This window comes from Cryptomeria japonica, chromosome 6 (assembly GCF_030272615.1).
Source record: "Cryptomeria japonica chromosome 6, Sugi_1.0, whole genome shotgun sequence".
NCBI lineage: Eukaryota > Viridiplantae > Streptophyta > Pinopsida > Cupressales > Cupressaceae > Cryptomeria > Cryptomeria japonica.
Genome location: NC_081410.1, coordinates 659,662,825 through 659,678,033, shown reverse-complemented (window position 1 = coordinate 659,678,033; position 15,209 = coordinate 659,662,825). Strand labels below are relative to the sequence as shown.

Sequence of the window (15,209 nt, the reverse complement as noted above, 5' to 3'; positions counted from 1 at the left end):
TTTGCATCCAATCTGATAATGATATTGCCATCATCATCCTTGATTGTTCTAGATCCTCTGTCAAAATGAGCAATGCAGGTGAGCACAAACTCTGGCTCTAAAGAAGCCATTGGGAAAGTGGAAACCAAATGGATGTAACTATTCAGGAGCAACTACATGCCATGAGTTGGTGATCCTTCTGCCCTTTCAATAAATTTAGACATGTCAATATGTCCAATCTTTGTATCTTTAATTTCATCTACCGGGGAGCTCACTTGAGAAGGAGCAATCTTATTCTAGTATTTATCATACTTGTATTTCATCTTTTTATTGGTAGGAGATGTTGACTCTTCTATCATTGAACATGAATCTGCAACACTGTGATGGAAACTCAAAAGAGTGAGAATATCTTCAGTAGCTATTGGAGATGTCATGACACTTGTTTGGATAATCAATGCTCAACCCTAGACCTATTTGGATATTTATCATGAAATCTTGAGTGACGCATTGTGGATAAGGCTAGACAAGGACAACGGTGGAATTTTGAATCTTGCAGGATAAAATACAAGTGGATGACAATGATCTTGACCAAATAAATGATATGAAACTTTTACACCTTGCACTTGTAATCAAGTCTTGGCAACCCAATTCCAAGTGTTTATCGCTTGCAATTGAATGGTAATAAAAACTTGCAATTGGGTCTCCAAGACTCGATTGCATATGAATGGTATATAATGAAATTTAGATATGAACTTTGAGGATGAATAAACATGACCACAAGTGGAGTGGACTTGGAACACACATACTAAAAAGACAAAATGGCAAATGAAATAATGAGAAAGCTTCATACTTTATACTTGTAATCGGGTCATGAAGACTCGATTGCAAGTGCATATGGTATACATTGCAAATGATTATACATGTTTGCAAGCAAACGATGCATAATGGGAAAAACACAAAACTCTTCACTTGAAATTGGGTTTCTAAGACCCGATTGCAAGTGAACAAGCTTTGCAAGTAATACAAGCTTGCAATTGTGTCCTAGAGACCTAAATGCAAGTAAATGTTCCTTATGAAATATAAGCTTGTTATGGGGGATAATCTTACAACGGTGGGAAAGATAACAAGTGAATGAAATACTTGCAATCGGGTTCTAAACCCTCGATTGCAAGCTTCAAACACTTCCAAGGTACTTACAACCAAAACCCATGGACATGGACATCAATGACTATGTGCAGGAAAAGATGTTTTAGATTTCAAAGACTATTGACATACAAATGCGAACCAAGGGAAGAGAAACACCAAAATGCATAATGAAAACACAAAAGGAATGAAATGAAAATGCCAACAACACATACTTACCTCAAGAGAAAAGACCACGAAGATGGAAAGGAAACACACAATCCCAAAACAATCTTCCACACAACGATAATGAAAAGAAAAAATAATTCTTCTCTAAGGCTCATATAGAGAAAATGAAGAAAAGTCCTTCCCAAACGCAATGACAAACAAACTCCCACCTATTCACGCAAATTAAGATGCAAAGAGAGAAGTCGGGTTTCAAGATACCCGATACAAGGGCAAAACACATCCCTCTTGTGTTTTGAATAACCCACTTGTAATCAGGTATCAAAAGCCCAACTACAAGTGATATAATAATGACATGGGAAAAGAAACCCACTTGTAGTCAAGTCTTAGAATCCCGACCACAAGCCTTTCAACTTTAAAACACTTAAAAGCTTTACTTACTTGTAATCGATTCTTAGAGACCCGATTGCAAGTAAGCAAAACAACTTAGCAATACTTTGAAAAAGTTCCTCTCACTTGCAACTACAATTCGAAAACCCAAAATTGCACTTAAAAGAGCAAAAATGTAACAAAAATCAATTGAAATCTAGACAAAGATGACTAAAACTCGCACATATGACTAGGCAGACACATTAGAAGAGAAATCACTTCGTAAAATGTGTCTAAGAAGTGAAAGCTACAAATAAGGGTTGTCCTATTTTTTGAATTTTAACAAATGAGGACAACAAATAAAATGCTTTTTCTTTCATATCAAGATAATACAAAAAATATTCACTCTTTTGTCCCATACTTTTTTAGATCTTTTGACTTCATTTCACCTCAAACTAATTTTTTAAAATTATTACAACCCTAATAAAATATTTTTCTGATTTCATGTCATGATAATACAAAAAAAAAATTTACCTTTCTTTCCATAGGTACTTAAGATTTTTTTTTGCTTCATTTCACCTCAAACCAATTTTTTTTTTAAATTATTGCACCCACTTATGATTCATTTAAAACGAAAACGGTCAGCAAACGGCTATATTAGCTATAAATTTTAGAACTCAGATCGAAAAACAATGGATTCGATTGTTGGCGGGAGAAGAGCAAAGTAGAGAAGCGAAACAAACAAATATCATCATTAACCATGTTCTCTGCAGGGAAAAGATCTGGGAAAAAAACAACTCAAATGGATCAAAAGTCGTCCACGAAAAAGCATACCCGAAGCACAAGGAAAGAAAAACCTCTGGTCTCGAAAACCTCACCAACTTCCCACAAAAAAAAGCAGTCTGTTTTGGGCTTCCCTTGCAAGAAACCTGTCCGCCTCAACCCCATATTGTTTCCCAAATCTTGCAGCCATGCTAAATACCTGGTTTATATCCCAGCTAAAATCCCTCCATCTTTGGACTTTCTCCCGCCCGAGAGGAAATACATTACCCCTTCTTCTGTAGCCAAGAGTAAAGGCAAAAGAGTTGCTAAGTCTCTGAAGGATGTTATTGAAGATGTCAAAAAATTACAGGCCAATAACCATTCTGAAAAAGCCTCACTCCACGAAGCGGAAGAGGACCAAGATCAAGACCTGGGCTCTGTTCAAATTGAAGCTAATACTCCAAAGGCTGCAGATTTTAAGATTCCAGAGAAGTAATTAAAATATGGGTTTGCATTGTTTTTGTGATATATGGTATACTAGTTTCCACATGGATTTAATCAAAACCTGCGCTTGTATTTCTCAAGGATAGTTTTATTATAATTTTCTTAGAGATTTAATCGAAATCTGGGATTACAAATTTTGCAAGGATGGATGGGATTGGATTTCCTATAGATTGAATCGAAATATGGGTTTACATTTTTTCGAAGGATGGATGTGATTCTAATATTCTTATAGATTTGGGTGTTTGATAATTTAAAGGTATTCTGGCTTGGCGGAGTTTTTTGATGCTATGGAGGCTGCTATCAGATTGCTCCGACTGCGCAAAACAATCAGCACATTTGGCAACATCTGTCCCCAAGTGGAAGCCATGACACACAGGTATGCTATTAGAAAGTGCCTCGGAAATTAGACAAGAAAAACCTTAATATCAATTCAGTAGGATGTTGAAAAATCTGCAGGAGAGCGAGGTCTTTTGTTTGGTTGACTACATCAGGAGAATCTAAAAGTTCTTTCAGACCAGCAAGAGAAATATTTTCATGTTTATCTTCCTTAACTCTTCAAATGATAAATAGACTCAAAATTAATGAACGTTGACCTTTTTAATGACAAACTAACCTGAAAAACAAAGATTGAGGGTTTAATTTGTAAATTTTTTCATCCTTGTGCAGTTTGCAAGTAATTCATTTACATATATTTTCAAGCAAAGATGAGTATTCTTCTTACAATTTTTCAAGTAATACATGAGCAAGAAGTTTAGAAACATAGTGGGAGTTCAAAGCAGGATAATACTGCTGTGATGATGAAGAAGTTCAAGTGGAAATTTAAACCAACGATGGATAAAAATTCACAGTTGCACAGGTCACAATGACACCTAATATCATATAATATGAAAACATACACAAGGGGACAAGGAATAAAAAAAGAGTTGGTAGCAATCATACACACTAGACTCTTCATTAGAAGCCAGCTCAAGATTTGCAAATTTAGTAGAATATCAACGTTGCATGCAATACAAAATAGCAATATGGGATACTCATACAATACAAAATTAACAATATAGCATGTGATGCATGCATATAAGACAAAAATTAAAATGTCCTATGATGCATGCATTCCATTGCAAACAATGTGTGAGCATAAATGTCAGATGTACAAATCTACAAAGACTAAGTAGCGTTAGTGCACATATGGAGTTGGGAACCTTTCCAACCAAAGTTGAACTACTCGCCACTCAGCAAAACTCGCCAAGGCCTGGAAAAAAAAACTTGGGAAAAACTCGGAAAAACTCGGCAACTTAAAACACGCTTAAATTTAATTAAAAATGCATTTTTTTTTCAAAATTTAATGAGAAGATGCATCCAATGAGTCATAAATGAGAACACAAAAGAAACAAGCTGATTCTAGATATATTTAAATGCAAAGTATCTACAAAATCGCATCCTCATGAGAAATGCTGATGGTTGGAAGCCTGGAAGCAAAATAGTAAACAAATTTTGTAAAACCAAAAGTAAACACATCATTACTATTACAGCTTCCTCTTCCTAGCTCTAGCAAAAATTGGGGGAGAGGTAGAACTAGAGGGTCTAGTCTTAGAAGTCTGCAGTGGGCGTGAGTCGCGTGATTGTGCCTCGTTGCTCGGTATGGCTGGCTCATCCTCCATCCTGGCTGAAGCCATGTCTCTACCTGCTTGTGGCATTGGCAATGACTCCTCATCCTCATCCTCTTCCTCCTCAATGCCATCCAGCGTGAAACCAAATCCACCCCCCTCCTCCTCTATAGCCTGCCTCTCGAAATTAGTGATGTCATCCTCGGAAAACAATGGAGGCTGCTCCTGTGATGTCGAATCACTGTAAGGATCTATATCATCCAAGTCAATTGGACCACCTTCTACTTCCTCTACCTTCCTTACGTGCAATCGAAGACTATATTGCACGAAGACAAGGTCATTGAGGCATTTTTGCGCTAACTTGCTCCTCTTCTTCGTGTGGATTGCTTCAAACAAGCTCCAATTGCGCTCACAATTGGATGAACTACAAGGTTGACATAAGACTCTGAGGGCAAATTTTTTGGGACGTGGGGTGTTTCCACCTCAATTTTGCCACCAAGCATCTGCAAAATAAAAAAAATTGAAAAGTTAGAAAGCAAAGAGAAAAGAGAAAACATAATTTATCAATTTATCAATCACTTAAGATCCCAAAATCCAAATGGCAAATGTTATACTTGGGGTTTGAGTGGTTTTTCCTCTCCTAGCTAGCTCTGAAGAGAATAGCTTACCCCTTGCTTCCTCATAATTTTGGAGTTTGCCCACAATGAGGTCTCTCTCCTCAACATCGGGTACCATCCTCTCAATGCATGTACTGAGGCCCTCCATAACCTCTCCATTAGGATCTGAGTAAGAACTCCGAACCTAAAATGAGGGTTGAAGAAGTACCCTACTGCATGAATGGGTTGGTGGAGCTGATTGTTCCACCTCCTATCAATAATTTCCCAAATGGGATCAAATTTGAGTCTATCCCCCTTGTAGAAATTTTTGATAGACTCCTTGACCCTATCCATGGCCTAATAAATATACCCCATTGGGGTTTTATCCCCATCCACCAAGCGGAGAACTCTAACCAAAGGCTCTGACAACTACAATTGAAAAATACAAATTACAAAAAGATTAATTAATGAAGTTACAAATTAGTAATGAGAGACTTGAATCAAGAATAATTAAAAATTAAAGTTTTAAAGTTACCTTCACAATCTCTACAACCCTTTGTGCAAATTGGTTGTCGAAGACTATGCATGCGACAACCTCTCCTTCAGGCTTCTTTGAATATGGTGAGTTTAGCCATGCTCCACTCACAGACATTTGTTTCAAAGAAGTCAATGCAGCAAGAAGGCTTTGCAACGCCAAGAAAATCGTTGCAAGCCTTGTGACACCATCTCTCACCAAATCTTTCCCTTCGGTGTGCTCTCTCATCAAATTTAGAACCCAAGGGTGATTGTAAATATATTTGGTGATCCTCCTTGCATCTTCCACAACTGGAGTCACCCACTCAAGTTTTCCTATGTCCTCCAAAAGAAGGTCAAGGACATGTGCTGCATAAGGTGTCCAAAAAAGAGTGGGGTGCCTCTCTTGCAGGATTCTACTTGCAAAAGAAGAAGTTGTTCTTAAGAAAGATGCAACCAAGAAAAACAAAGCCACAACAAATGAAAATATTGCTAAAGGTGATAATTCAAAAGGATTCTACCTATTGACACATATGCTGCTGCATTATCTGTGATGATTTACACCACATTCTTTACTCCCACCTCCATGACAACGTGCTCCAACATTCCAGCCAATGTTTCTGCATTTTTCACCTTGCTGGAGGCATCAATCGATTTCAAGAACACTACATTTTCCTTGCAAGCAGCCAAAAAATTAATGATGGTGCCGTTCTTGCCATCTATCTACCCATCATAAAGAATGGTGCAGCCATATTTTGCCTATTCAATTTTTTGTTCCTCCACCACTTCTTTTGCCCTAGCAACTACATTTGTGAGCAACCTACAAGAACAAAGTGAAATTAGTTTTTTAGTACACAATTTTGATTCTGCACCCCTTTCCTGCAACTATCATTGCGGTCACCAAATTCAGCCAAAAAGGATTGTCTACCACATTGAATGAATGTTGTTGAAGTACCAAAAATCAGCACATGCAATGTCGGTTTTCTCATGTGCCTCCCTATTCCATCCAGTGGCCTCTAATGATGGTTGTGCTCCAGGTGTGTTCCTGGGCACAAAATAATCACCTATGGACCTTGATCGTGATGCAACAATGCCACTGCCACTGCCAGGTACTCTACTAGAGGAAGTAGAAGCGATGGGCGAGGTGGTGGTGGGTTTGTGGATATGTGGGCCACGCTAAGAGCCCACTATGCCCTCAAATGCTTCTTGTTCTTCTTCAATGTCAATAGAAGCACCTTGAGATTTAGCTATGGTTGATCTAATGGCTAGCTTTGCCCTCTCCCTTTGCAATTTCTTCTCTTCCCCAGCTGCAAGTAGGGCAATCATTTGTCTTTTTATTTCAGGAGTGGTCCCTATGCATTCTCTAGCATCATGCCTATCTATGTCTGCAAGGTGGTATTTGAGGCGGTTGGTGCCTCCATGAAGTATTTTTTCACACTTTATGCAAATAATTGTCCTAGGATTTGGTCCCTCATAGGCATACCTCCATGCCCTATCTCTAGTACCTTTAGGACGGGTGCCTATATGTCCAGATGGGTATGGTTCTTGTGGCCAATCAGAACTTGCCATCATTAATGCTAAGTTAACCTACACATACAAAGTGAAAAGAAAAAGTTAACATTTTAGTTAAACAATTTAGCAAACTATCTAAAGTAGTTGAAAAAAATTTAGACATCATTCAAAGTTTAAAAAGAAAAAAAAAACTATTAAGATTTGATTTTTTTTGGAAAACTAGATATTTTTCAAAAAAATAGTGAAAAAATCAACAAAACTAGTGTTAAATCTTGTTCAAATAACTTAAAAAGATTTTAGACTACTTAGGAATGATTTCTAACTCATCTACAACATGGAAATCTGATTTTTCTTGAAAAACCACCTCAAATCCCCTTCAAATCCACTTGGAATTCGCAAGAATCATTCAAAATCATCTTGCAAGAGTGTTGGAGTCACTCTTCCCCCTTCTCAGCAAAAAACCCAAGCTAAAAAGATGAAATGAAATGCATTTTTGACGTTTTCTGCTGTTATGCTAGAGCGGCCGAGTTTTTGTCTCGAACTCGCCGAGTTTTTGACAAAAACTCGCTGATTTGGCGAGTTTTACTCGCGAGTTTAAGTCAAAAAAACTCGCCAGGGTGGAAAACTCGGCGAGTTTTTACAAGTCACCAAGTACCTTGTGAGTAGTCCAACTATGTTTCCAACTATGTTATCTGCAAAGATAATTACAAGATACTAATAAAGATCATACTGTATAAATTGCTGTAAACTCTTCTTAAGACTCAAGTTGACTGTGATGTCTCATTACTTGAGGAACAACGGCTGAAGAATGGTCCAATGTGTAATTTTATTTCTTTTGGAATGGCCGCAATTGTAGTATTTTCAAAGTTTGTACAGCATGAATACTGCTTCATGCAAATAATAAGTTCTTAAGAGGCCATTTCATACATTTGAGCTCTTTTTCCAACCATTCCAGCAGCTGCAGAATTATTTTTTCTAATATGGCCCTACCTTTTTTTCTTATTAGTAAAATTTCATACTATATTGTATAAGGAATTTTCAAATTCAAGGGATGACCTAGGGCTGTAAAATTGCAGTAGTTGGTCCCCTTAATGAGACTTTCCACTTAGCCACACCTAACGAATGGCCAAGCCTATCCTTGATTTGTTTCAAAGCCTTTTCTTCACATTCGTAGAGAAGAATGTCTGAAACCCTTTCCGAGACTGAAGACGTAAGTGCACCTGCATAAGCTGGGGCTAAGTTTGGAAACTGTTGATCTAGACTCAGTTGGCAAGCTGATGGACAACACACAAAATTGTAGAAACAAAATTGTGTAATAAAACAATGAATTGAAACAAATGCAGTTAATCCAATAAATACAAATGGTATATAACACAATCTTAATCACAGCTTGTGAAAATGAGATTTTCTCATGGGAAAGGTAGCAATCTCTATATAAAGACGTTTGGTTACATATGTACTGTGTGCCCATTCATTTAAAAAAACAGCTCAAGATATACAGCATGTACATAATGAACAAAGTTCAAAGGAGAAGATGAAGTGCACTTGCATGGGAATCCAAAAGTCGTCTATTCTAGAGATAGACTGGGTTGGTGGATGAGAACAAACAAATTTGGTGATTACACCCTTGGGATTAAAACTAAATTGTGTGATCATTGAGCCTTCCAAAGTAATTTTGTAGGGTCAAATTTATCCAAACAGAGCACCCTTTCATCATGTTTCTCCTAAGCTTTCCAACAGTTTTTTGAATGCAAACATTCGTAGCTGCAGTCACATAGTTATACCCCTTATCTACTAGCTTTTTAAGTGTTGGAAAGATTTAAGAGCCCATAATGAAGCTGCAAACTTCAAGGGATTGACCAAGAAACAAACCTACCACAAGAGAATGTTGCAACATGAACAAAAACGAACAATGGAGATTGAAATGATATGAGATGAAATTGATACAATACAATGTACAAATGAGCCTTGCTTATATAGGCAAGAGATGATGAGGTAGTTACAACTACCCTTGATACAAAATTAAATGCATGATGCAATATGAAACTAATTTTGACTAATGAGCTATATAACTCATCTCTATCTAGAATGACACCTAAGATAAATAACATGAACAATATTAAATGTGTGTTCCATGTGACAACTAAGCTATCCTATGTAAACTTAACATACGCGAATGACATTTAATGACAACTAGTTGTCATGTCTGCCTAAGACTATTAAATGATAAATGCCTAAGTTGGACTTAAGCATGAGTAAATAATACTTATTCCAACACCCCCACTTAAGTGCAACTTAGAGAGAAAAATTATTATGCAAATGATGCAAGACTAATATGAAGATGCAATATATGGTTCCTGACAACTAGGCCATGTTAGGTACCCAGGCACAACTAATCATGCAACTAATCTCTTACAAATAGAGAAAAAGAGAAAACCTAGTGAGACAAAACTTCTTTCCAAAATGGAGATAAGCAAATCATATACAAGTGAGGAATGAATTGATGTATGGAGGTCTCAACACCAATAGCCCCCAAGAACTACATCTATCACAAGAATACACTAGATGGGTCTCCCATACTAAATAATCTCCTCCAAGAATGATAAGGGTTTGAAGACAAAACAAGATCCAATGCTTACAAACCACTTGTCTCCCCTTAGGAAGAAACAAAACCATTATAAATGCAGGTATGCTTCCCATTATGGATATGCTAGAAAAGATGGAAGCATGAGGACTGAAGATGATGTCTCTAAAACTGCTCATTTGTCTCCTTGTCCATGAAAGATGATGATGCCACAATCCATTTAGGCACATTCCCAAACAAACAAGATAGTGACAAGCTAGAACTATGTGGAAATGGATATAGAACAAACTACAAAGATGAATATGTTGAAACGTGTCCTCCAACCAAATGTGAAAGATAATGATGGTCCTGTTGATCAGGAATGATGGAAGACTCAATCAATGACTTTGGAGAAGAAATCAATGAAAGTGAAGGTGGATCAACTATCTTTGAAGAAGAATTAGGAACCTCTGAAGCAACCTAGACTAAAGTGTTAAAAACTTCCAAAGGATCACAATCATGGGTATCTTTGTTGAAGAATGAAGATATACAATAGGATCATTCGAGAAAGATTTGAGTATTAGTGTCTCCATACAACTCCTAAAGTTTAATCCGAAGAGCATGTGGACACTCGAAATCAACAATACACTCCAAAATGTCATCATCAACATGCATAACAGTGACTTTGAAGTCAAGATCCTTGTTGCATTTCCAATTAATTTTTTGACAAGGTGTGTTAGGTAGGGGAACAAGATTATATAAATATGGCAATAAATGAAGCCTACTAAGATGGGTGATGCAATTGCTCCATTGCTCATAGTTCCCCCTCTTCAAGATGATCAAACAAGAATAAGTGTAGAACTCATAGCAAAGTAGGACAATTCTTCAAAATCTCTGAGATAGAACCAAAACCTCCAAATAATGTCGGCTTGGATGATAGAGAAATGTTGCACAAATAGATATCGGCTTCTTCTACCAATATGTATTGATATTGTTGTTCAATAATAACCAGCAAGTAGTATTGTTATTGTTACACACAGGTTGAAAAAACTAACTAATGTTACAATATGAAATATTGCAGGGAAATAATGATGCAAGCGCACAAATAGATTTGAAAAAACCCGAATAATGTCACCATAGATAGGTACAATAACAGTATGAATTGAGGCGATTTTTGAAAATTCAAAGAATTTTTAATGCCAAAATGATGATGAGTCTACAAATTGGCCAGTGGATGAGGGGTGAATAAAGAATCTCTATCAAATGCTCAATCCTTTGGTATGGGAAGGAAATTTTCTTGGACGAAGCTTTGATACCATGTTGGAAAGATTAAGAGTTCATAATGAAGTTGTAGACTTCAAGGAATCAATCAAGAAACAAATCAACCACAAGAGAATGTTGCAACATGAGCAAGAATGAACAATGGAGATTGAAATGATATGATACAATGTACAAATGAGCCTTGCTTATATAGGCAAGAGATGATGAAGTAGTTATAACTACCCTTGATACAATATTAAATGCATGATGCTTTATAAAACTAATATTAAATAATGAGCTATGACTTGTCTCTATCTAGAATGACACCTAAGATAACTAACATGAACAATATTAAATGAGTGTTCCATGTGACAACTAAGCTATCCTAAGTAAACTTAACATGTGTGAATTACTATTAATGACAACTAATTGTCATGTATGCCTAAGCCTATTAAATGATAAATGCTTAAGTTGGACTTGACCATGAGTAAATAATATCCACTCCAACATTAAGGGTGTGTTCTTATATTGTCCTGAAATGCCATGTCAATCAACCATGACTTCATGAATTTCCCAACGTAGACTATAACCGACCACCTTTTCTCCCCACCCCAACACCCCCACCCCAACTACTTTTTCAACACTAATCTTGGTATGAGGGATCATAAAAAGAGACAATTAGAAACCCTTTACAACAAAAAAATGTTGAGAAATTGTTTCGTTGTTGTTTGAAAAGGTGTTTGTAGTAGATAAATTTGAAAATAGAATTTAGGAACTAACTTAACAATTTTTATCTTCTGAAGTGTAAAAATAAAAAACCTAACTTGAACAAAATTTGGGCCAACCATAACTTGAACCAAATCTAGTCAGATTTGGTAACTATACTCCATTACCATTATACAACTCAGTCTAATCAAAATACTTGAGTCTAACTAGGCATTATGAAGTAAAATGTGTTGATTTAATGGTAGTGCTCGTTAACCACAGGTAAACATCAGATTTGTTGCCTTCCCAATCATAGACCATAAGCTCTTATCGTCACCCCCCAACACACTACATGTCCTTCATATTGTTGAATTCATGTCTATTGATGCAATCATGACCTTGCATATATATGAATCAATACTTCCAAATAGACCTCAAGTCGGCCATATACTTTTGGCGCCAAGGGTAGGGTCCGACCTATATATTACAAGTTACATATGAGTCTCCCTTAGTTGCAAGTTACATTTAACTTGATCACAAGTTACACACAAGTGGTCCGCCCAAATAGGGCCTGCCCCAAATTAGACTCATACAACTGAGATATCCAAATGCCAAGGCCGATAGGCCACTTGGCATTTTGTGCACTAGGTCGGCCCTAGAAGGGATCTGACCTAGCTACACAACAACAAAATGATAATCATATAGTCCAAAGATGCACTAGATATTCCAACAAAATAAGTATGATATAATGGGATATAATCCCATCAAACTACTTTTTTTTTGTTTGAGAAAGGAGTAAATTTTTTTTAATCATAAGGAACCAGTACAAAACAAGAAGAACAAGCCCAACAAACTGGAGAACAACCCACCAAAAGGAACCCTGGAAAGGCCTCCAGTTAACCTGTCATGTCATCCATAGCTATCTTCTTTATAATTTGAAAATAGTTTAGGGACGAATGTCCCTAGTCACCAACATTCCACCCCCCATTTTCTCAAAAAACCGTTTGGCCAAGCAATTTGCCACTCAACTCCACTCTCGAGGAATGTGACAAAAGGAAACATAATGCAAAGAGCCACTCAATAAGAATCTACTTGATCAACAAGGCCAAATGCCAATTTACCCCATCCAACCTTTGCTTGTTTAGCAAATCTATCACAACCTAAGAATCCTATTCATAGATAATCTTTTGCTAGCCTAGGGCACAACCTCTTTCCAATGTGTAGAGAACAACAAGAGATTCCATGAAATTATTACTTTGTTCCTTTATACATAGAAAAGAAGAACAAGATAGCCCAAGAACTATCTCTACCAATACCTACAATCCTAGCATGCCCAGGATTCCCCCTAGAAGAACCATCAGTATCAATCGATGTTACCCCGAGTTTCCAGGACAAGGGGACGTGGGGATGGGGAAACGGGTTTCTAGGACGGATTTTTTTTTCCCAAAGTAGGGGATGGCAAGGGACGACAGTGGGGACAGCTATATAAAAAATAGGGAAAATTTAAAATATATAGGGAAATTTTAAATATTCGTATAAAAACATGGATAAAGCGTGCTTATATACATCATAAAACCTTAACATATAACGTTTGTGTTAAATAATTTAAATTGAGAGTTTGCATGAGAGTGGAAGTCAAACAAATAATCAAAATTCAATCATTAATTTTATGGGACAGCCAGAGTACAGGTTTTCGAAAGTTTCCGAGTTTCTGGGACGGGTCAAATTATGCTGGAAACGCATCCCCGGATAACACTGGTATTAATCTCTAGAACTCCATGAGGGGGAGACCACAGACCTTCTCTCTGGATCTTCCTTCTAGCATGTTGAAATCTCCTCACTAAGGAATATCTAGTGCCACAACCACCTAACTTCAAATTTGGATTATAACCAAATCACCGGGGTCCATAGTAGTAAAAAGATCGCACTTTGTAGACGATTTCTCTTGAAGCATGCTAGTAATCCTTTGCCAATTGATGAACCACCATTTTCTTATCTTGGAAAATCCTATGGTTTCTTTCCAACCAAAGTTGTTAAATAATGAAAGTTGCCATGCTCAAACCATATGAAAGTAATTGGCGCTTTGATAAAACCCAATAGGCATGGCTAATTATTTGTACAACCCAAACTTTGTCTGAAATCTTACAAATATTATTTGGCTCCATGTGAACTTGATGAAGCAAGACTGATTTTGGTGAATAATTAAGCCCCTATTAGGTGATCAACGAGATCGTCAACCTTGGCAAGATGATATTGATTGTTAATTGCTATCTTATTCAGTTCCCAAAAATTAATTCATAATTGCACTGATATTGTTCCTTTCATATGGGTAATAGACACCACCATTGTCAAAAGGAGGAAAGGTATGAGGCATGAAGCAATCACAAATTATCTAATTAATGGGAGGTGCTTTCCTATAGAGGATGTTGCATGGGAAGAATTAGGGTTTTTAGAACATGTGATTTGCATTGTTTGAGGGCAAATAGTCTTTGGAAAGGGCAGATTTGTAACATCCCCCTCTCAACTAATTTGTGTTTGTTGACTTAAGGTCTATTTCCTATTCTCATCATTCCCCTTGGTCCAATTTTGCTTATGTGTTCTTCCCCCATGTGCCTATTAGTTTCGAAAATTGCTAATGTTCCAAAGGGTTTTATGTTTGCAAATTGTAGAATTGTTGGAGTTTCCCGTCATGGCATATTTGTCCAACTCTACCTTTTTTTTATCCCTTGTAGTATCAAACTTCTCCTTCCTAGCATCCCTTGACTTCAATACCCACCCTTTTCCCTTGCCTTTTGGAGAATTAGATTTCCACTTATTAGCATGCCTTATTCCCAAACCTTATTGTTTTCTTATTTTTTTTGGAATGTTGGACTTTGCCATCTCAACATACCTTTCTATTGATTCCACTCTTTCCTTTTCTTTTATTGGGGGGTTTGGTCTTCTACCTTTATGAATGCCTTACCCTAACTCCCACTTCCCAACTTGTGGCATTTGTCATGCGATATCCTTAACTGTAGAACTCTAATGTTCTTTCCTTTTTGCACTAATCATTCCCTACCTACCCTCACACAACCAAGAATGCTATTACTAACCATTTTGATGCCACAACTACTAGAAAAGGTGGTTTTCTTGCTTAGAAACCATAATCAAATCTTAATGGTGTGGATTTACATGTTGGTACAAGAAAGGGATGAAGAAGGCTGATTAAGTCAACCTGTTCAAAAGGAGTGATAAAAGAACATCCAATCACCTATTACTTGGGTGCCATTAATGTGGTAGTTGTACCCTTAATCTATGCAAGACCCAATTTTTCCATTTGAGGAAAATTTCATTACTAGTCATAGATTTGGAAGGTTTTCAGGGATATAAAAAAGTGGACATGTTCTTGGAGGGGTCATTTGTTGTCGGGAATAATCATTATGTTATGTTGTCATATTATGTTTATGTTGTTGTCAGTAATAATGAGTTGCGGCGGTGTTGACGTGTATTTTGTACACCATCATACACAGAATAAAATACCTAAAGGCATCTTAT

General features: G+C 36.9%; 1 protein-coding gene across 1 annotated transcript in view; it reads left to right on the top strand.

The window, feature by feature from the left end:
* The first annotated feature begins 2,358 nt into the window (after positions 1-2,358).
* LOC131054833 (CDT1-like protein a, chloroplastic) overlaps positions 2,359-15,209 on the top strand; it is a 28,584-nt gene continuing 15,733 nt past the window's right edge. Inside the window, exons 1-2 of the mRNA XM_057989447.2 lie at positions 2,359-2,910; positions 3,179-3,298. Coding sequence (XP_057845430.2) covers positions 2,417-2,910; positions 3,179-3,298 — 614 coding nt within the window. The 5' untranslated portion in view covers positions 2,359-2,416. The remainder of the gene's footprint in view (positions 2,911-3,178; positions 3,299-15,209) is intronic.